The sequence below is a fragment of the Eurosta solidaginis genome, chromosome 4 (genome assembly GCF_040869045.1).
Source record: "Eurosta solidaginis isolate ZX-2024a chromosome 4, ASM4086904v1, whole genome shotgun sequence".
In the NCBI taxonomy this organism is placed as follows: domain Eukaryota; kingdom Metazoa; phylum Arthropoda; class Insecta; order Diptera; family Tephritidae; genus Eurosta; species Eurosta solidaginis.
The window spans coordinates 154,558,920-154,580,699 of NC_090322.1; the positions used below are offsets into that span (position 1 = coordinate 154,558,920).

General features: G+C 38.5%; 1 protein-coding gene across 2 annotated transcripts in view; it reads right to left on the reverse strand.

Moving 5' to 3' along the window:
• The window catches only part of LOC137250524 (allatostatin-A receptor-like), a 239,612-nt gene that overhangs the window by 52,990 nt on the left and 164,842 nt on the right, over positions 1-21,780 (reverse strand). For both annotated transcript variants that reach the window (XM_067783480.1, XM_067783481.1), the window contains exons 5-6: positions 14,733-14,851; positions 11,987-12,062 (exon numbers count right to left, since the gene is read on the reverse strand). In XM_067783480.1, the coding sequence (XP_067639581.1) occupies positions 11,987-12,062; positions 14,733-14,851 (195 nt within the window). The remainder of the gene's footprint in view (positions 1-11,986; positions 12,063-14,732; positions 14,852-21,780) is intronic.

Consider the following 21,780-nt stretch of genomic DNA (forward strand, 5'->3'; position numbering starts at 1 on the left):
CTAAATCCGCTCGAATAATGGAATGGGATGCATACGTATCTACAGTCAGTAAACGTTCCTTTCCATCCACATGTCCTCCAACAGTAAGATTGCTTGACCTTCTTCCAATTTGTGAGATAGAGATTATGGGGTATTCAATTGCGGGAGCCAGCTGTCGCTCCTTGCGGCTGACTCGATTTAGTTTAACGATTGGAGATTTGCTCATCTCCTTCTGCTCGACGTTTACGACCACCCACATTGTTGGAACTGTTAGGGTTGGTGTTGCAATAACGCGCAATATGCCCTGACTTTCCACACTTAAAGCATTTGACTGCATCATTATTCTTCTGCTGCGTACCCTTCAATGCTTCCAAAATTGCGTCTACCCAGTCTGGCCTTTCAACTTCCACACGATGAGCTTTGTACGCTGGCTTACTCAAAAGTGAGGCTGTTTCCTGAGTCAGTGCATGCGATACCGTTTCAGCAAATGTTAGTTTTGGATTCGCATATGTAGCCCGCTTCGTTTCCACATCTCGTATGCCATTTATGAAGCTCTGGATTTTTACCCTTTCAGTGTATTCCACGGATACGTCCGCATTTGCAAGATGAGCCAATGTTTCAATATCTGAATCAAACTCCTGCAATGTCTCATTTGCTTTTTGGTAGCGGTTTTGCAACTCAATTTGGAATATCTGTTTTCTATGCTCGCTTCCATAACGTCGTTCTACAGCAGCCATCAATGCTTCATAACTGTTCCGTTCGTACTCTGGAATCGTATGTAAGATTTCCGCTGCAGGCCCTTTCAATGCCACGAACAGTGCAGCAACTTTATCTTCCACATTCCAGTTGTTCACTGCTGCGGTTTTCTCAAACTGTAGCTTGAAGACCTGGAAAGGAACAGAACCGTCAAAGGATGGTGTTTTTACCTTTGGATTACTCGCTGAAACTGCTGGGCAATTTAGTTGCAACTCCTGTATACGATCTTTCAAAGCATCCATCTCGGCCTCCATTTTATCTTGTCGTTCACTAAAAGCCTCCAGCTGCGATGAGACTTTTGTTTCCTGTGCCTCCAGCTTGGTTGAGATACGCTCTTCCTGGGTTTCGAGTTGTAATGTTATGCGTGCCTCTTGCTCTTTTAATTGTTCTGCAATTTGTGACGCCATGCGTGTTTCCTGTTCATCCAATTGTACTTCAATCTTCGCTGTTATATGGTTCTCCCGCGATTCCAGCTGAGATGACATTTGCGACGACATTTCGGATATACGTGTCTCGTGTGCTTCTATCTTGGATGTAATCTGTGTCGACATTTCTGAAATACGCGTTTCTTGTGCTTCAATCTTCCATGTTATGCGTGTCTCCTGCGATTCCACTTGAGATGCCAGTGTTGCTGTTTGTGCAGATATTGCAGCCAAAATCATATTCAAGTCTGTGTTCGCCATTGTCTGCGGTGTTTCATTTTTCTCTTCAATTTTTGTTGTTGTCTCGTCCCCATCAGGATAGAAGACATGCTCGTCCACATCAATTCCTTCTGATTCCATTGCCTCTCGTAGCCGTGCCTGAATTTCGAGTTTAATGCCGCTTGTATTCAATCCACGGCTCTCCAACTCCTTCTTTATTTGTTGTATCTTCAATTCACTGAACTTTGCCATGTCCTTGTTGTCCCCTGGAATTTATTCAACAATTCCTCTTCTGACACCAATTGTAACGAATTTACTGCAATTCCCCTTATTTGCTATCTTCTGCCAACGTTCGTATCGCTAAACTGTTGAATAAATAACTCCAATAATGAATAATGGAAAAATGACCTTTATTTAAGTACTCCACAATAACACTTATACTTTGCAACGAATAGCTTGCTTAATAGCCAACTGATTGATAGCTCAAATGAAACTGATTATTCATGCCTCAGCCTGTGCGGCTTTTATACTCTTCGGTTTCCTCGTTCACTCATTTCTCGTAAGGTCTAGTAATTTCGTAAACCTGATGCTTGTTTATGAGCTATATACACTTATTTGCAATTTGTATCCACATGCGTGTGTATATGTGAGCGGCTGATGATGACATGCGCTTGTGAGTATCTCTCTCTGTTGCCCCGCATGTATGTGTGCAGACATAATGATTAATTTGTTTACGTACATACAAGCGTAACAGCTTGCTTCATTGTGTTGTGGCTTTATTTACTTAGTATCAGATTAGTGATGGGAGTATCACTTAGTGTCACTGATATTCGTCACAATATTAATAAGCTAACAAAATTTCCATGAAATCAATTGACAGGCGGTTTCGCATAGTTAGTATACGTAAAATCATATAAAAGTTATATGAATCGATTCGTGTGGATCAGCCGCAGTGCATAGGCCTATTTTTGTTAACAAATATTACTGTATTTGTTTATAATTAATAGAAAAATTTTTTGTAAATTCGAACAATCTCTGCAAATATCGAAATTTACGTTACTGCGTAGTCGTGTTGATCAAATGTTTCACCTACATATATACATGTACGTACGCGCTAGACGGTGAAAGAATAAAACATGGTTTCCCATTGTTGCCACTTATCTATATTGGTCTATACCAAAATCCTAAAATAATTGTTCCAAAATAATTGTTAGCGCGAAAAACTTTAAAGAGAAGTAATTTTTAACCGGCCCATTTTTTGGACAAATTTTAATGACACATAAATGCATAGACCTTTATTTAACATATTCTTTGTTTTTTATTTTAGTTGTTAAAAAACAAAAAAAAACATGAAATCACAAATAATGAGTTAACTTTCGTTGAAACTAACTAAATTTTTAAATAACAATTAATGGCAAATTTTCCAAAAATGTTTTTGCATTTGCAGATTTAATCCTCATTTTAGGTAAAGTACGTCTTATACTGAAAACAAAATTTACGAATTTTCTACAAAAATATAATATAAAACTTTTTATATTGTTTTTTATGCTAATTTATTTTATTTCTTATTTTATTATATATTCTTTTATTTCAACTTAGTTTATTATTACACTGCGTTACAAAAACGAGCTTTAGTTCTGTCCTATGAACCAAATATACACTTTCGGAAAGGGGAGACGAAATAAAAATACACGTGTATTGGCGATTTTCATGTACACCTCAGAATTTTTCTTTTTATGTATAAAGTAAAAAAGCTCATATTGTCCGTCTGTCCGCCTGTGTGAAAGACTTTGGATCGATTCCTAACAATTTTCCGTGATCCAGTCGAGCTGAATTTTTGCAGGGAGACTCGTGGAACTGTCTGTATCATGTCAAATATTTTAAAAAATAGATTTGTATAAATTCTCAGATTTTCCTGAATTAAAAAAATTTTTTTTTTCACTTTTTTCGGCATAACTTGAAGGGACTCCAAATTTTTAAACTAATAAAACGTTCCGAAAAAAAAAATTGTTTTTCGACCCATACTACTCCATATATTTGTAGCATATCAATAGTAAGTTTCTAACACTAAACTGTTTATGACTTTTACAACACTTACAACTGGTATGACAGATGAAACTTGAATTGCACAATCAATATTGCATCATTTAAATTCGTTTGTGTGTTTGTTCCGATCAGCTGACAGTTGCGCTACTAGGAAACGTATACTTTGACAATTGTTTTAAGTTCTGTTGTGCGAAAACATATTTCTATATATTTCATCTGAAAAAAATGCAGTGCCCTACTCGAAATAACTTTTGCTACGTTTTTATGATTTTAATCGGGGATTGCCCGTATTCCTTTTTTTTGTAAATGTATGAAAACATTTATTTGAAGCAATTTTTTAAACTTTTTAAAAATTTAAACAACGTGACATTAGGACGGACAAGGCGACAGCTGTTTCGATTATACCTTGTAAATCTCTTCAAAGCCTTTTCTCCCGAGAGTGGGAGTCGAACCCGCACTCCTACGATAGTTGAAATGGTTACAAACGCATTCAGCTACGTCATGCCTTCGTTGTTGTAACTTTTGTTACTTTTGTGGCTTATTCGCACAAAGTAAACATTTTAAAAATTTCACGAAAGAATTAGGAAGGCTAAGTTCGAGTGTAACCGAACATTACATACTCAGCTGAGAGCTTTGGAGACAAAACAAGGGAAAATCACCATGTAAAAAAATTAACTAAGGCAACCCTGGAATGTGTTTGTATGATATGGGTATCGAATGGAAGGTATTAAAAAGTATTTTAAAAGGGAGTGGGCCTTAGACCGATAGGTGGACTCCTTTTCGAGATATCGCCATAAATGTGGACCAGGGGTGACTCTAGAATGTGTTTGTACGATATGGGTATCAAATGAAAGGTGTGAATGAGGGTTTTAAAACGGAGTGGCAATTAGTTGTATATGTGAAGGCGTTTTCGAGATATCGACCATAATGTGGACTTGGGTGAACCATAACATCATCTGCCGGGTACCGATAATTTATTTATATATGTAATACTACGAACATTATTCCTGCCAGGATTCCAAGGGCTTTTGATTTCGCCCTGCAGAACTTTTTCATTTTCTTCTACCTAATATGGTAGGTATAACACCCATTTTACAAAATTTTTTCTAAATTTGTATTTTGCGTCAATAAACCAATCCAATTACCATGTTTCATCCCTTTTTTAATATCTGGTGTAGAATTATGGCATTTTTTAAATTTTTCCTAATTTTCCATATCGAAAAAGTGGGCGTGGTCATAGTCGGATTTCGGCCATTTTTTATACCAAGATAAATTGAGTTCAGATAAGTACATTAACTAAGTTTAGTAAAGATATATCGATTTTTGCTCAAGTTAACGTGTAAGCGGCCTAGCGGAAGGACAGACAGTCGACTGTGTATAAAAACTGGGCGTGAATTCAACCTATTTCGCCCATTTTCACAGAAACCAGTTATCGTTATAGAATCTATGCCCTTCCAAAGTTCAGATGGATTGGTAAATTTCTGTTCGAGTTATGGAATTAAGTGTTTTATAAAAATTAAATGAAAAAGGGCGGAGCCACGCCCATTTTGGAATTTCCTGTTATTTTTGTATTTTTTGCACCATATAATTACTGGAGATGAATGTTGACATAATTTACATATATACTGTAAAGATATTAAATTTTTTGTTAAAATTTGACATTTAAACATTTTTTTTTAAGTGGGCGTGTTCGTCATCCGATTTTGCTGATTTTTATTTAAAACACATGTAGTAACAAGAGTAACGTCCTGCCAAATTTCATCATGATATCTTCAACGGCTGCCAAATTATAGCTTGCAAAACTTTTAAATTACCTCCTTTTAAAAGTGGACAGTGCCTCGCCGATTGTCCAATATTTTACCAATTTTCTATTCTGCATAAAGTCAATCCACCTCCCAAGTTGTATCGCTCTATCCGGCTCTGTTATTGAATTATCGCACTTTTTCGGTTTTTCGAAATTTTCGATATCGAAAAAGGGGGCGTGGTTGTAGTCCGCTTTGGTTTATTTTAAATAGCAATCTGAGATGAACCCTACCTACCAAATTTCATCAATGTACCTCAAAATTTACTCAAGTTATCGCGTTAGCGCACAGACGGACGGACGGACATGTCTAAATGAAATTCTTTTTTCGCCCAGATCATTTTGATATATAGAAGTCTATATCTATCTCGATTAGTTTATTCCGTTACGGATTACCGTTATGCGTACAAAATTAATATACTCTGTGAGCTCTACTCAGCTGAGTATAAAAATATATGGAGTAGGATGGGTCGAAAAACAATTTTTTTTTTTGGAACGCTTTAGTAGTTTAAAAATTTGGAGTCCCTTCAAGTTTTTCCAAAAAAGTGAAAAAAACAAATTTTTAAATAAAAATTCAGGAAAATCTGAGAATTGATAAAAATCTATTTTTTTTTAATTTGACGTCATACATATATTTTCACCAGTCGGCCTGCAAAAATTCAGCTCGATTGGATCACGGACGGACACTACGAGCTTTATACTTTATACATAAAAAAAAGTCTGGCGTCTTAAACGCGTATTTTTATTTGTTCTCCCCTTTGCGAAAAATTATATTTGGCACATAGGACAGAATGTGTGTAATGCGGTGTTATTTAAATGCAATTTGACTGAATCGGAAAATTTAACGTTGCTTATTAAGCGAAAAGAACGTCCCAAAAACCAGGCATGCTTAACCAACGAAACGATATCATTTCGTTACGATAATCAACGTTAATAAACGAAACGAAGTCATTTCGTTTCGTTTATTAACGTTAAGAACGTCAAATTAACGTTAATTTGACGATGTTAACGTTAATAAACGACTTCGTTTCGTTTATTAACGTTGCTTATCGTAACGAAATGATATCGTTTCGTTGGTTAAGCATGCCTGCCAAAAACGTTTTTGATTTTAGGTCAAAGCGGCAACCGGCATCATAGCGGCCGTATTGCATAGGCAGTATATTACCCACTATATTTATTATTAGGCTAACTTTGTTGGCTTTTACGCCCATTAATCGGATGCTTAGATCCCATAACCCTAATTTGTTTATGTCGCTTAAAGTTATGAAATTAATTTTATTTTATTAAATATGTTTGCGTGAATAATTTTAATGTTTTGATTTGTTTTTCTTTTCTTTCTAGTTTATTCTGCTCTGTTATATATTAGTATTGTATTGTTCACAGACGATATTTTATGGTAGATATGGTCATATATATTGATGAAATGGAGTGTTTACAAATTTAACAAAAATTAATTACGTACATAAATCTCAACGGGAATCCATAAACATCAACATTAAATATCCGAACATTACAGTCTTCATATTTCCACAATATTATCATTAAAATCCGGAAAAAAGTCTAAGTGAACTTAGTGCGTTTTTATATGGAAATGTTTATTCACTTCACTTAATTTTTTCGCGCTTTAAGTACTTTTTTTTTCATTTAAATTTTTTTAGTAAACTCTGCCTTCTTTCTCATTAAATAATTTTTTTATATTTTTATTTGTTATGAAGGTACCCTCTATTCTATTCGAAATTTTCGTTTTGTGTCACACTTATGCACATACTACATATGTATTTATACAAAGCTAAACTCGGTAAAACGCGAATTGCATACCTAACGGCTGGAGTGAAATAAGCTAAATTCCATTAGCACATTTCTTCGTTTTTAACTAAAAGTTCGTGTTTTTTGAATTATGAAACTATTAAAGTAAATGGGCGATACATGTATATGGGTGATATAGGCCTATTGGAGAACCGAGCGCCCAAAACTAACTTCGGTAGGGTGCCAACGGGGACCTCCCGGGTGGTGTGGAAAAAGCTATTTTTCAATTCAATTTCAAGTAATTTCGCCATAATTCAATGTAAATTTCATTCCATTTTACATATTCTTTATATGTTTGTTCAAGGAGCTCCATACCAAATCGTTATAATTACATTTGAAATGTTTGTAGAAAATTTAAGAAAATACAATCAAAAAGTACAACGTCTTAGATCAAATTCAAAATTTTAATGAAAATTTAAGTAAGTTAGACCAGTGTGCTATATTTCCACCCTCTGCTTAACTATTAACGCATTATTGCACGACCTCCAACACTGGATGCATTGAAAGCATTGAAAAAATACAAATAGGTCTAATTTCGACCACAAGTGATACTAGTTATTATGTAAGTATTGTTTTATTGAAAACAATACTTACATGAAGTAATAATAATACGTAAAGCTTGAATATAATTAGGTAGGTCCTAAGTGCTAGCCTTCACACTCCTCATCAATACATGGCGTTGATCAGACAATTAAATAAAATCGTTACTAAACTGCTGGAATTATACATCCACATCTACAAGGTAAAACAAATAAAATTATACATGGGTTCTAACTCGACCCTACCTGCCAGGAAATGCGTAAGTTAGAAACACAATTTTTTATGAAAATCTTGAATCTCGATATAAAAGAAACCAACATTTAAATTAAAATAATTATGAGGGCGATGTCCAACATCAAAGAAACCCTTAGCAAAAATTTGAACGACACGGAATTGAAAACAATAGTTGATTACCAAAAGAATTTTTATAAAAACACGATAGCTGCCACAGAAAACAATTTAAATACATAATTAAAAAAAAAAAAAAACAAATCAGGAATAACGGTGAAAAATATGGGTTAAGAACCAGCGAAGATTGGTTGGTTAATAAAACCAATATTGACATATCTCAGGATTGCCAATGGATACTTTCAATGGGAAAAAAGTTTACACTACCTATAACAGGAAATACATTTTCACCAATACATGTCATTGCAGACCTAGAACAGACCATACAAAGAATGGGCGATGAACGGAAAAAAGACACAGCTAGATGCAAGATCGCTACAAAAATTAGCACTTTTAAAAACAAAATCAGAAATAGTCCGAAGGAGAAAATTATACTTAAGTGAATTGAAAAACCGAGAAAATTTATTAAAAAACACAAGGGCTCCTTAATCATTACGAACGCTGACAAAGGGAACAAAACCGTGATAATGTGCAAAGGGGACTACACACATAGAATGAAAGAACTACTTAACGATAAAAATACTTACAAAACCATTAGGGAAGACCCAACACAAAAACTACTAAAGAAAAACAATTGATACGCACGGCGGCGACTGCATCCAGACTATACGGACTGCCAAAAACACATATAGAGAGTACACCTCTCCGTCCGATATCGTCGACCGTTAAGGTTCCGTGCCACAAACTCTCTAAATATATAAGTAAAATATTAAACGAAGTGGTTTCAAAAACATACAATGTGCAAAACACTTTTCAAGTTAAAGAAAAGTTAAGTAACCTAGAGATCAACGAAGATGAAATCCTTATATCGTTTGACGTTGTTTCCCTATTCACAAATATTCCCACTTAACTAGTGATACGTACAATGATACAACAATGACAAACTTTTGAAAAACGTACGCCTTGTCGAGATATCGCCATAAAGGTGGACCAGGGATGACTCTAGAATTTGTTTGAAAAATGAAAGGTGTTAATGAGTATTTTAAAAGGGCGTGGGCCTTAGTTGTATAGGTGGACGCCTTGTGGAGATATCGCCATAAAGGTGGACCAGGGGCGACTCTAGAATTTGTTTGTACGATATGGGTATCAAATGAAAGGTGTTAATGAGTATTTTAAAAGGGCGTGTGGGCCTTAGTTGTATAGGTGGACGCCTTGTGGAGATATCGCCATAAAGGTGGACCAGGGGCGACTCTAGAATTTGTTTGTACGATATGGGTATCAAATGGAAAGTGTTAATGAATATTTTAAAAGGCAGTAGGCTTTAGTTCTATAGGTGGACGCCTTTTCGAGATTTCGCCATAAATGTGGACCAGGGGTGACTCTAGAATTTGTTTGTAAGATACGGGTATCAAATGAAAGGTGATAATGAGTATTTTAAAAGGGCGTTGGCCTTAGTTGTGTAGGTGGATGCCTTTTCGAGATATCGCCATAAAGGTGGACCAGGGCGACTCTAGAATTTGTTTGTACAATATGGGTACCAAATGAAAGGTGTTAATGTGTATTTTAAAAGGGCGTGGGCCTTAGTTCTATAGGTGCGCGCCTTTTCGAGATATCGCCATAAATGTGGACCAGGGGTGGCTCCTGAATTTGTTTGTAAGATATGGGTATCAAATGAAAGGTGTTAATGGAGGTTTCAAAAGGGAGTGGCCCTTAGTTGTATATGTGAAGGCGTTTTGGAGATATCGACCAAAATGTGAACCAGGGTGATCCAGAACATCATCTGTCGGGTACCGCTAATTTATTTATATATGTAATACCATGAACAGTATTCCTTCCAAGAATCCAAGGGCTTTTGATTTCGCCCTGCAAAACTTTTTCATTTTCTTCTGCTTAATATGGTAGGTGTCACATCCATCTTGCAAAGTTTTTTTCTAAAGTTATATTTTGCGTCAATAAACCAATCCAATTATCATGTTTCATCCCTTTTTTCATATTTGGTATAGAATTATGGCATTTTTTTCATTTTTGGTAACTTTCGATATCGAAAAAGTGGGCGTGGTCATAGTCGGATTTCGGCCATTTTTAACACTAATACAAAGTGAGCTCAGATAAGTACGTGAACTGAGTTTAGTAAAGATACATCGATTTTTGCTCAAGTTATCGTATTAACGGCCGAGCGGAAGGACAGACGGTCGACTGTGTATAAAAACTGGGCGTGTCTTCAACCGATTTCGCCCTTTTTCACAGAAAACAGTTATCGTCCCAGAGTCTAAGCCCCTACCAAATTTCACAATCATTGGTAAATTTTTGTTCGACTTATGGCATTAAAAGTATCCTAGACAAATTAAATGAAAAAGGGCGGAGCCACACCCATTTTGAAATTTTATTTTATTTTTGTATTTTATTGCACAATATCATTACTGGAGTCGAATGTTGACATAATTTAGTTATATACAGTAAAGATATTGAATTTTTTTTTTTAAATTTGACTTAAAAAACATTTTTTTTAGGTGGGCGTGGTCGTTCTCCGATTTTCCTATTTTTTATTAAGAATACATATAATAATAGGAGTAACGTTTCTGCCAAATTTCATCATATCTTCAACGACTGCCAAATTACAGCTTGCAAAACTTTTAAATTACCTTCTTTTAAAAGTGGGCGGTGCCACGCCCATTGTCCAAAAGTTTACTGATTTTCTATTCTACGTCATCACGTCAACCCACCTACCAAGTTTCATCGCCTCATCTATCTTTGGCAATGAATTATCGCATTTTTTCTGTTTTTCGAAATTTTCGATATCGAAAAAGTGGGCGTGGTTATAGTCCGAATCGTTTATTTTAAATAGCGATCTGAGATGAGTGCCCAGGAACCTACGTACCAGATTTCATCAAGATACCTCAACATTTACTCAAGTTATCGTGTTAACGGACGGACGGACGGACATGGCTCAATCAAATTTTTTTTTTCGATACTGATGATTTTGATATATGGAAGTCTATATCTATCTCGATTCCTTTATACCTGTACAACCAACCGTTATCCAATCAAAGTTAATATACTCTGTGAGCTCTGCTCAACTCATAACGAACTGGTACGTAAAATCAATAGCATCGTCGACAATGATAAATTATCACTATAATCATCCCTGGGCCCAAAAGAAAAACAAGGGCAAAAAACTTAATTGAAAAAATTTGCAAACACAGTAATCAGGAAATCAGAAATGAAAACAGGCGAAAAATAAAAAACGTACTCTATGAACGTGGGTAGCCTAATGCAGTATCAGAGATGCTTAGAACTACAACAATAAATAAAATTAAAAATTATAATAGAAATGCAGCCACAAACAACGAACAAGAAAAGGAAATATACAGGAGAGTTACATACATACCAGGCTTAACGGACAACAAAATAATGGTCAAGGACAATACATGCTTTGCCTACAAGCCACACTTAACAATTAATAAAATATTCACAAGAACAAACGACAAAGTAGAGAAGGAAGAACAACATAACGTCATATACGAAATAAAGTGCAATGGGAATGTTGAAGAAAAGTGCAACAAAATATACTTTGGCACAACAAAGAGAGCTTTGGGTGTCAGAATCATCGAGCACAGAGGAGATGCCAAAAATTGAAAAAACTCAACTGCGCTTTCTCAACACTGACGTGGACGTATAAAGTAAGCTACGTCTTTGCAAAAAAGAGCTTTATATCAATGGTATTTCATTTCCCAAGTGGATTTATAACCACAAATAGGAAAAACTTAAAATTTAAAAAAATGGGCATGGCACCGCCCTTTTTATGACTAAGCAATTTTCTATGTTTCGGGAGGCATAACTCGAACAAAAATTAAATCAAAATATAACCATATGTATATATATTATTGCGCAGCCTTGTAACACTATTAAGCACGCAAAACAAACAAAAACAGAATTTCAAGTGTACAGCTGGGTATGTAATGATCGGTTTCACTCGAACTTAAACTTCCTTACTTGTTATAATGTATGGTTTCTTATTAACGCATAAAAAATATTTGGAAAATTAATTAAATTTATTTTTGGCACTTACGTGAATGGGCAGCCAACATATTGCGAATGCGAGCACAACCACAACAACCATACGTGTTACACGACGTTTACCCTTCCTAAAATGAAAGATATAAGAAATGGAGAAAAAATTATTATTTATAAAGCATTCAGTTATACTCGTTTCAATATATGCTCATAATCAAGCATGTCTTTAGGTGTCAGATCCAGACTGAATATATATTCATAGTTTATTTGATGGCCAAATGTAAAACAACAACTAAGTAACAGAATTTCAGTATGTATGTGACAAAATAACTCCACGCTATTGGAAAATACTAGAAGTTTTTGAAGACACAGATGAATTGTTGCTTCGAGTTCTTATAACGCTGTCACTTTGAAAGCTTGAAGTCACTGCGTACTTCACCAGCTGGAAAAATTATTTTTTAGAGATAGGAGTAATTTTATTATCCCAATATTGTAAGGCATGTACATGGTCTTATAGATTTTCGCTTTTGATTCAACACCTTTCCTGCTCGATTTATCATGCGCACTACACCAAACCTCCAAAGGAATTGAAACGCTACTGCATCGAGAGCTGTGTCCTTCTTTGTCAACTCTATGGATTTCAAATTATACCCTAGCATTTCCTTATGACCGCAAAAAAAGTAAAGACGTACACTTCTTTCTGAACACAATACTTTTAAGGATTGTTTGCAATCCGGCGTAGTTTTGTGTGAAGCGAGACCATTGCTTCAATATCCACCTACCTGTCAATATGTGTGTTTACGCTACTGAAATTTCAATACCATTCCTATAGTGTTTCCGTTATTTTTGAAACTGTTTCTATTTCTGTCAGGTAGATACCACCGTTATCTAGCAGCTTGCCGGTTGTGGCTATTTTTGCATGGGCAAGTTCCACAGCTGGCTTTATATTTCTATTTAAATTTTTCTAATATAACTATCATCGCACAATATTACACCCCTATAACCTGGGATTTATGTCGAAGCTCAGATACAGGATAAGAAAGCCCCCAGTTCCCTCAGGTAAGACGAGTATATTTACATTCAATGCTGCTTTTGGGGTATTTTATTTACCTACCCTTAAGCTGGTTATTGGTAGGCCGGACTCCTTCTAAGTTTTTTATTGGGTGTCAACTGATCAGCAATCGCCTCAAACATCCAACAAATGAGAGCGATAGGTTTCGCGTACGTCGAAACATCATTTTGCGTGTGGCTTTTATTTGTCACTTGGGGGTTTCGGAAACAAAATATGGGTTGGTTTTTGTCGAAAACTAAGGTAAATAGAACCGCTACCGGATTAAAAAGAGGACCCAAAAGCTCCTACTAATAACAAGTAAGGAAGACTAAGTCCCATTTCATTAAGATACCTCAAAATTTACTCAAGTTATCGTGTTTACGGACAGACGGACGGACATGGCTAGATGAATTTATTTTTTTGCCCCGATAATTTTGATATATAGATGTCTATATCTATCTCGATTTGTTTATGCCGTTGCGGGGTACCGTTATGCGAACAAAATTTATATACTCCGTGAGCTCTGCTCATCTGAGTATAAAAATACCGTTACTTAGTGTATTTATCGCGGACATAAGACGCGGCCTCTTTCCTTTAAAGGCGACAGCCTTAGTTCCTAAAATGCAAGGGAGAGATAGTTAGAGAAAAGGAGAGATGGAGAAAAAGAAAAGAGAGAAAGAAAAGACAGTGAGGGAAGAGTAGAGAGAGAAAAGGTGGGAGAGAGATAAATGTAAGTAAAGGAATGCATGAAGCGATGAAAGCGGGTCTCAGAAAGTGACGGAAACGGTATCGGAGTGGTAGTGACGGTAAAGGTTTCCAGGTGAAGGTGTTGCAGTTCATATCCTTGACTAACGCTCAAGAGTCTGGCTTACGAATCCTTTTCTCTTGAATTGAATTGATGCCAACTTAATAAGGGACCAAACTGGCGGTTAGGGAGACTCATTACTCTCCGCAAAGGGACCGGCCATCTTGAGTGAAATATCTGCATCCCATGGGATGTTAGTTGCTGGGAAGACCAGAGTCTTGGCATTCCTGAGAGATGTAATGAAGTCTTCCTTTGAAATTGACCTGGTATTCCAGTCAAGGGGCAGCGGAGGGAAATTCTCATCAGTCACCATGGGTAGGTTACCCGCGAGTCATGCCACTACAATCTGTCGAGTTTTGTATATTACTTAAGGAGGTTAAGGATCACTGGGGTATCCTTGTATACCGTCTATGAGGAAGGGGAATTTCAACTTATAAGTTTACGCCCACTAAGCATACCAAATCGGAGTTTTGCGATTTGCGCTCACATACTGAGAGGCATATGAAGTAGTTGAGAATTAGAATATCGAATAACTCCTTATTAAGCTGATAAATAAAAGTGAAAGTCATATTTTTGTACATGCTTACTCTTCAAATAAATTATGCCGAGCATGTCTGGTGGTGCGCTGTTGGAACTAAACCAATTATATATTCGCTGTTGGCTATGCACTCGACATAGACATTTTATGATGTGTTTATGTAGGATTACCCCCACTTGGTGAACCCAACTCAAACTTAAAAACGGCAGAAGCCAATGTGACCCTAGATGCACAGACGTGAGCATTCCAAAGCGCCTGATCTATCAGAGAGCTATTTTGTGTCAAGAATTTGTTAGTTTATATTACCGAATCTTTATGAGCACGTGCTATGAGTTTGACAGGCTTCGTGTCGAGGGATTTTTGATGGCCAGTTTCCACAGTGAAGGTGATATTTTTAATTTACTTACCTAGATTCCGCTGATGGGTTACAGCCGGGTGCACTTTTCCATAAACGAGCCAACATGCACATGTACAAAAGGAAGATCAACGTCAACGGCGTTACATAAGATGAGGCAAAAAAAGACACCTGAAAAGAAAAGAGTAAAGAAAAATTTAGTTTGAAGTGATTGAATCGATTTATTAGACCGCAAGAGGTTTAAATGTTCAAGCGATGAATAATTAATGTCGTTTTCTTTTCTGAAAAAAAAAAAAAAAGAATTGAACTTTCGTGCTGCGCTCTTAAATTCTAACTTTTGAACTAGGTCCAAAAGCGTTATAAAAAAGCTGAACTTTGACCTTAACAAATGAGCTATGATTTTTGCCTTCTCTGAGTTAGATAAAGAAGAAAAAAGTGGGTATTGATGCATTCAAGAGAGAGTCGGCACATTTGGGGCTTGGCAGCCACGTCACTGGTGACCGATATAAATTCGATATTGTGAAGGAATTTGTTTATTTGGGAACCAGAATTAGCATCAAAAACAATGTCAGATTAGAAATCAAGTGGCGAATAACTCTTGCTAACAAGTGCCTTTTTGAGTAAGTAGTAAATTGTAAAGTAAAATCTTCTCTTGACGAATAAAAATCACGCTCTACAAGTCGGCCATCATACCTCCCTTAGTGTATGACTCGCAACCATGGACCGTGTCGAGAGTAGTTCTCCGCAATATTTATGGTCCTCCTCGTAATGCCGACGGCGAGGATTAAAGGAGATAAAATGATGAGCTGTATGCTCTCCACCAGCTGGTTAGGGGGTTAGAAAATACCCGCGGTAGGTTTGGCTGTCTTAAGAGGCGACTAAAATACGAAATAGATTCAAGGGGTTGTATAGCGCAACCCTTTGAAGGGGTTGCCAGTGCAATATATGGCTTCTCCAACCCAATTTTTAACCTCACCTATCCCGGGCGAATCCTGTTTCATTAATGGCCAAAGATCTGTCAACCCCGAACTCCTCACGGATCTAGGGGGTGGGAGGGCGGTATGGTCTAGAAGGTCGCATGTGATCATAACAAATCACTCCCGATATGGTCGGGCTTGGTACCGGAACGTACCTGATCTGCATCCGGCGAAGGACCATCAACATCAAGGTCTTCGGGGAGTGTCCTTATCGCTACAACAACAACAACATCTGTATGATCTTTACGCAGATATAACCATAGTGAAGGGAATAAAAACACAAAGGCACCGATGGCTAGATCATATTATGCAAATGGATGAAGACGCTCTAGCCAACAAAACATTTCAGTTCAAACTGCAGCAGGTACAGGAATACTTGATCTCCTTGTGTGATCTTAATTGGCGTCAGTTATCGCAAAACAGGTAATTATTACAAAACCGCCAAAATCGTTTAGGCGGTTAAGCGCCAATTATTGAGGGGGAATAATTTGAAAATGGAACGAACAAAGCTACGAGCGCGCACAGAAAAAACCAGCAAGGCGACATTATTTTAGGAAAAAAAAAACGCTATAGGCTTGGTCATATTCATATTCATTTTATATATTTCTTGATTATACATTTTTATACAATTTGTAAAGGACTGGATCTGCGGGATGTCCCAGTGAGCCTTTGAACTTTCAAATATACTCTGGTAGAAAATGAAATTCACGAAAATTGACACTTTTTTCATTTGCTTGTCTAACGAACAATTGCGGAAAATAAAAGGAAAAGGAAAGAAAAGCCAAAAATATTTCCATTACCTACATATCTGGCTGCATATAAAAAGCACTCAAAGACTGAATTGAGGCTACATTGTTTGCTACTATTTGAGCAGACAAAAAATTTATTTAATTGCTATCGTAAACAGAGAGGGGGATAAGATACTTGGCTTGGATATCATAAGTGGTTTCAGGCTCTGGATCAGGGACTGTTATCAGTCTTAGACCGGCCATAGTGACGAATGTCACGCGTGATTAGTTATCACGTCCTGCACGAGGTGCCCCTGCTTCTACTGATAATGGCGGATCTAGAGAGGACAACTCGATAAAACCCGCACCCCTGAGTCATTGTACCGAGCTCAGGGGAGGGAGGACTCTTGAAGAGTCAAGATCGGTACACAACGGTGACGAACTTGATTGTTTAGGGCTTATGATTATTGACACTAAATTTTGACTTGATGACTTTGGGCTGGTAGGTGCGGTATTCTGCCACCTTAGTAGGTCCGGGTGAAACCCTACCGAAATGGCTGGTAGACTAATGCTGCACCTCCCCACGTCCCGTTAAAACCGTGGCGGGCCTCAAGGTACATTCCGGCTCCGTCGCCGTTAAGTTGGTGGTGCAGTTGCGGGCTCTGTACGCATTACTCATAAGGTAATGCGTCAACCCTCGCGTGGCCTCCCGGCATAGCATATATAACCACGGAACCGTTGAAGGGCGACTACACAATCGGTTCCGGATAGCGGCCTTGAGGGGGGACTTTTTAGAATGGACACGACTAACACGAATCCGCCAATGATGGGGTGCGGAAGAAGAGCGGTTTTGATGGAAATCCGTCAAATCAATCTTCAGCACTCTTAGGCGGCTTCCGCAAATTTTTTGCTCTGCCTTGAAAAAGGCGGAGTGGATATAGTCTTTGTCCAGGCTGAGTAGTAACGGCAGTAAGATTTCTGGATTAGGGACTGGAAAATTCAACACCTTGGTGCATGGGGAGGCAAGTAGGCCTAAATCCTGTGTGCTTGTCAAAAGAGATTAAAGCTTTTATTCTCTCTAATTTCAGCAATGCTGACGTAACCACGGTCTGCCTCGAGCGAGGAAGTAATGAAATATGGGTGGTCTCAGCGTACATGCCCAACGGGAATGTAGCGGGAGCACCACCTGCGATACTGGGCGAAATCACCGCTGAAGCAAGGCGGAGAGGTGTTGACGTGATTATCGGTGCCGATGCTAATGCCCATCATAGCATCTGGGGAAGCTCGGATACCAACACTAGATGTGAGTCTTTATTTACTTTTATTGTAGATGAGGGACTATGTATATGCAATAGGGGGAATGTATATGCAATAGGGGGAATGACCCGACTTTTATTACTGCGGTAAGGGAGGAGGTTCTGGACCTCACCCTGGTTAGTAGAGAACTGGAAGGTCGGATATCTGGCTGGAGGGTTCTGAACGAGCACTCCTTCTCTGATTACCGATATATTCAGTTCTCGGTGAACGAAGAACGTCTCGGTAAAATATCTTTTAGGAACCCAAACTGGGACTTGTACTATACGAAGCTGGGAGAGCTATTGCCTGCGGCACCCTACGTTAGTTCGGACCTGTCCGAATCTGAGATAGACGTTCTTGTGGAAAACTTCACTTCGGCAAGCAATAGCGCCTTTCAGCTGTCCTGGCCATTGAAAACTTACAGGGGGAAGGGCAAGCCGTCCTGGTGGTCGGATTCTCTTGACGACCTAAGAGCGTCCAGTCGGCTGCTCTTCAATAGAGCCAGGAGGAGTATATTACCCTCGGACTGGGAGCTCTATAAGGTGAGTCTGGGGATTTATAAATATGAAATAAGGATAGCCAAGCGAGATGCATGGCGAAGCTTCTGCGAAAACGAAGAAGGCTGAAATGAATCCGCGAGGCTTAGAAAAATACTCTCTAGGAATCCCGCTCCTCTGTGGTATCTGAGAGAGGATGGTGGGGACTGGTTGATGAGTAGCGAGGAGTCCCTAAAACTTTTACTGGACAATCATTTTCCGGTTGTCCCTGTTGCGCAGGAATCTTTGCCTGCATGGTCGGGGGTCGTCGGCTTCAGAAAATGCGTACTGCAAGGGCAGATCGACGGAAATGAATCTCCATTCGATTATAAAGCAAATAGAGGGGTCCTTAGAACACAACGGGTATGCTCTGGGTGCCTTTCTAGACATCGAGGGGGCTTTTAACAATGTCTTAGCGGGGGCAGTCGAAAGAGATCTGGTGGGTTTAGGAGTCGAGGCGGCTCTGGTTGAATTTATAAGCAAACTTCTATGCGGCAGAATTGTCGCAGCGTAGTGGGGAGGGGCCATAATTATGAGAAAGGTGTGCAGGGGTACGCCACAGGGGGGTGTCCTATCTCCTCTCCTCTGGGTTGTGGTAGTCAACGAGCTTTTTGTGGAGCTGGAAGCCAATGGTTGTCGTGAGGTTGCCTATGCAGATGACCTAGCTCTCCTAGCGAGAGGCAAATTTCTGGGCACCGTGTGCGATGTTCTGCAGGGCTACCTGGATGCTGTGGATAGGTGGGCTGAATCATGTGGATTGGCGATCAACCCGGGAAAAACGGAATTGCTTCTTTTTACAAGGAGATATAAGATTCCCGATTTCAGAACTCCCTCGATTGGAGGGGTACCGTTGGTACTTTCTGATAGGGTTAATTATTTGGGCATTGTTTTTAAAAAAAAAACTGTCCTGGGGACCCAATGTGGAAGATAGGGCCAGTAAGGCCGCCATTGCCTTGTACTGCTGCAGAGGGGCTATCGGAAAGAGATGGGGACTCTCGCCAAAAGTAGTACACTGGCTTTATGAGATGGTGGTCAAACCTATTCTGCTATATGGGGTGCTGGTCTGGTCGAAAGCACTGGACACAGCGAGCACCTCCAAAATGTTAGTGTCAGTGCAACGGACGGCGCTGATCGGTGTCAGTGGCGCTCTCAGAACGACACCGACCTTGGCACTGAACGTCATGCTGAACATATGTAGCGTTTATAAATAAATTATTCCGTTAAAGCAATTTGGTTTTCTTAGGTATAATATTTATTAATATATATTAATTTATATATTTACTATTATAACATTTAACTGCACCCGTCGCGAGATAATATCATACTACTCAAAATAGTATGTACCTAAAGACGAGTTAGCTTATTGATATTTCTATTATGTTCGTTGTTCTCGCAAACCACTATGCGCAACAACAAAATGCATGATAGGTTGAGAGTTAATTATAAATATGTATTTACATTTACTTCACTAACTATAAGGTGAATATGGGAATTAGTGGGAATGTAATTGCCACATTACTTCCCTTCTTAAAAAAAAAAAATTATGTAAAATGAATTTTTGTTATTATGTTAAAGCTTTTACTAAATACAGATACGAAATATTTGCAATGACATAGTTTTATGTATGTAACTACAAAGTTTGAATGTACGTTAAGAATAACTAAAAAAAAAAAAATTACACGAAAGCAGTTAACTAAGCGTACAATTTAATTTTGTAATGAATTTTTTTAATATATTATTTCTTCTCTTATGAAATTTAGTTCAATTAAAATGAAAAAAAAAAAAATATGTAACTGTGTTAGCTTAGGTGTCCTCAGTGGCGAAATATACGGGCTTAAGCCGATCGATTGAAATTGCAGTATTGTAATTTTTATAGTTGACTATGAAATATTTATCGTGCCGTGTGATGACTTCGAACGGACCTTCGTACGGTGATGAAAAAGATGGCCCAATTTGGTCATTGCGAACAAATACGTGAGAACATGAATTGAGATCTTTGTAACAAAAAACCGTACGGGTCCCGTGACGCGATGTCTCGGTTGGAGCTAACGTGTTGAAATGGTTTTTTAAATCGATGAGCACAGTTTGAACGTTGGAATGCTTGTTTGATGGAGCTAGTAATTCGCCGGGCAGCCGAATCGGTTCGCCGTATACGAGTTCAGCTGGAGTAGTTTTTATATCTTCTTTCCACGCTGCACGCAAACCAAGTAATACAGCTGGTAGGGCATCAAACCATGTCTCATTGTGGCATAGTAAAGCGGATTTGAGTTGCCGATGCAGCCGCTCTACTAGGCCGTTGGATTGGGGGTGATACGGTGTTGTGCGCAAGTGCTTAGTGCCAAATAGCCTCATCAATGATTGAAACAATGTTGATGTGAATTGACCTCCTCTGTCAGATGTTATTCTGACAGGCACGCCATATCTTGAAATCCAATTAGTGATCAATGCGAATGCAACTGTGTCTGTATCTCCATTCTTTAATGGTACGGCTTCTGGGAACCGAGTGAATCTATCTATGATCGTCAAACATTTGTTGTATCCTCGTGACGTTGGCAGAGTGACTAAGTCAATGTGTATATGTTCGAATCTTTTTGTTGGTATTTCGAAGCGGGCGATAGGTGACGTCACGTGCCGATGAATTTTATTTTGCTGACATTGCAGGCACGATTTTGCCCATTCACGGCAATCTTTTCGGATTGACGGCCAAACGTAGCGTTTACTAACTAGCTTCTGCGAAGCCTTAGTGCCGGGGTGTGCAAGAGAATGCAACGCATCGAATACTTTCTTTCTCAGTGCTTTTGGGACGTATGGACGTGGTTTACCTGATGAAACATCACAATAAACCGCGATCGGATAATCGTCGAACATAATCTTTTGCCAATGTAGTGACGACGAAGTGTTTTCGATGAGCTCACGTAACTCGGGGTCATTTTCCTGAGCTTTGACCAACTCACGCGTAGTTATTGGTGGTGAAATTGTTTCAACTCGGGACAGAGTGTCTGCTACGATGTTCTCACGGCCAGATATATGTCTGAAATCACTCGTGAACTGCCCAACGAAGTCTAAACGACGAAATTGCCATGGCGATGCTCTATCGGTACGCTGTTGAAAGGCATGGAGCAGAGGCTTGTGGTCAGTGTAAATTGCAACATGCTTACCTTCGAAAATATGCCGGAAGTGGCGTACAGCTTCGTAAATCGCGTGAAGCTCCCGATCATACGTCGACAATTTTTGTATCGAAGGCTGTAGTTTTCTGCTAAAGAAAGCTAGCGGCTGCCATTCTCCGTTGACCAGTTGTTGGAGTACCGCGCCAATGGCTGTGTTTGATGCGTCGCAGAATATGGCCCAGAGTGCATCAGAATTCGGGTGTGCCAGTAAAGTTGCGTTTGCTAACGCTTGTTTTGCGTTATCGCTAGCTAGTTGTAGCTCCGTTGTTATTGTTATCGGCGTCGAACCTTTTACTTTTGGACCTTCCAGTAATTTGTTTAAAGGAGCAAGAATTTCTGCCGCGTTTCGAATGAATTTTCGGTAAAAATTTATGGTTCCCAGGAAGCCACGCAAAA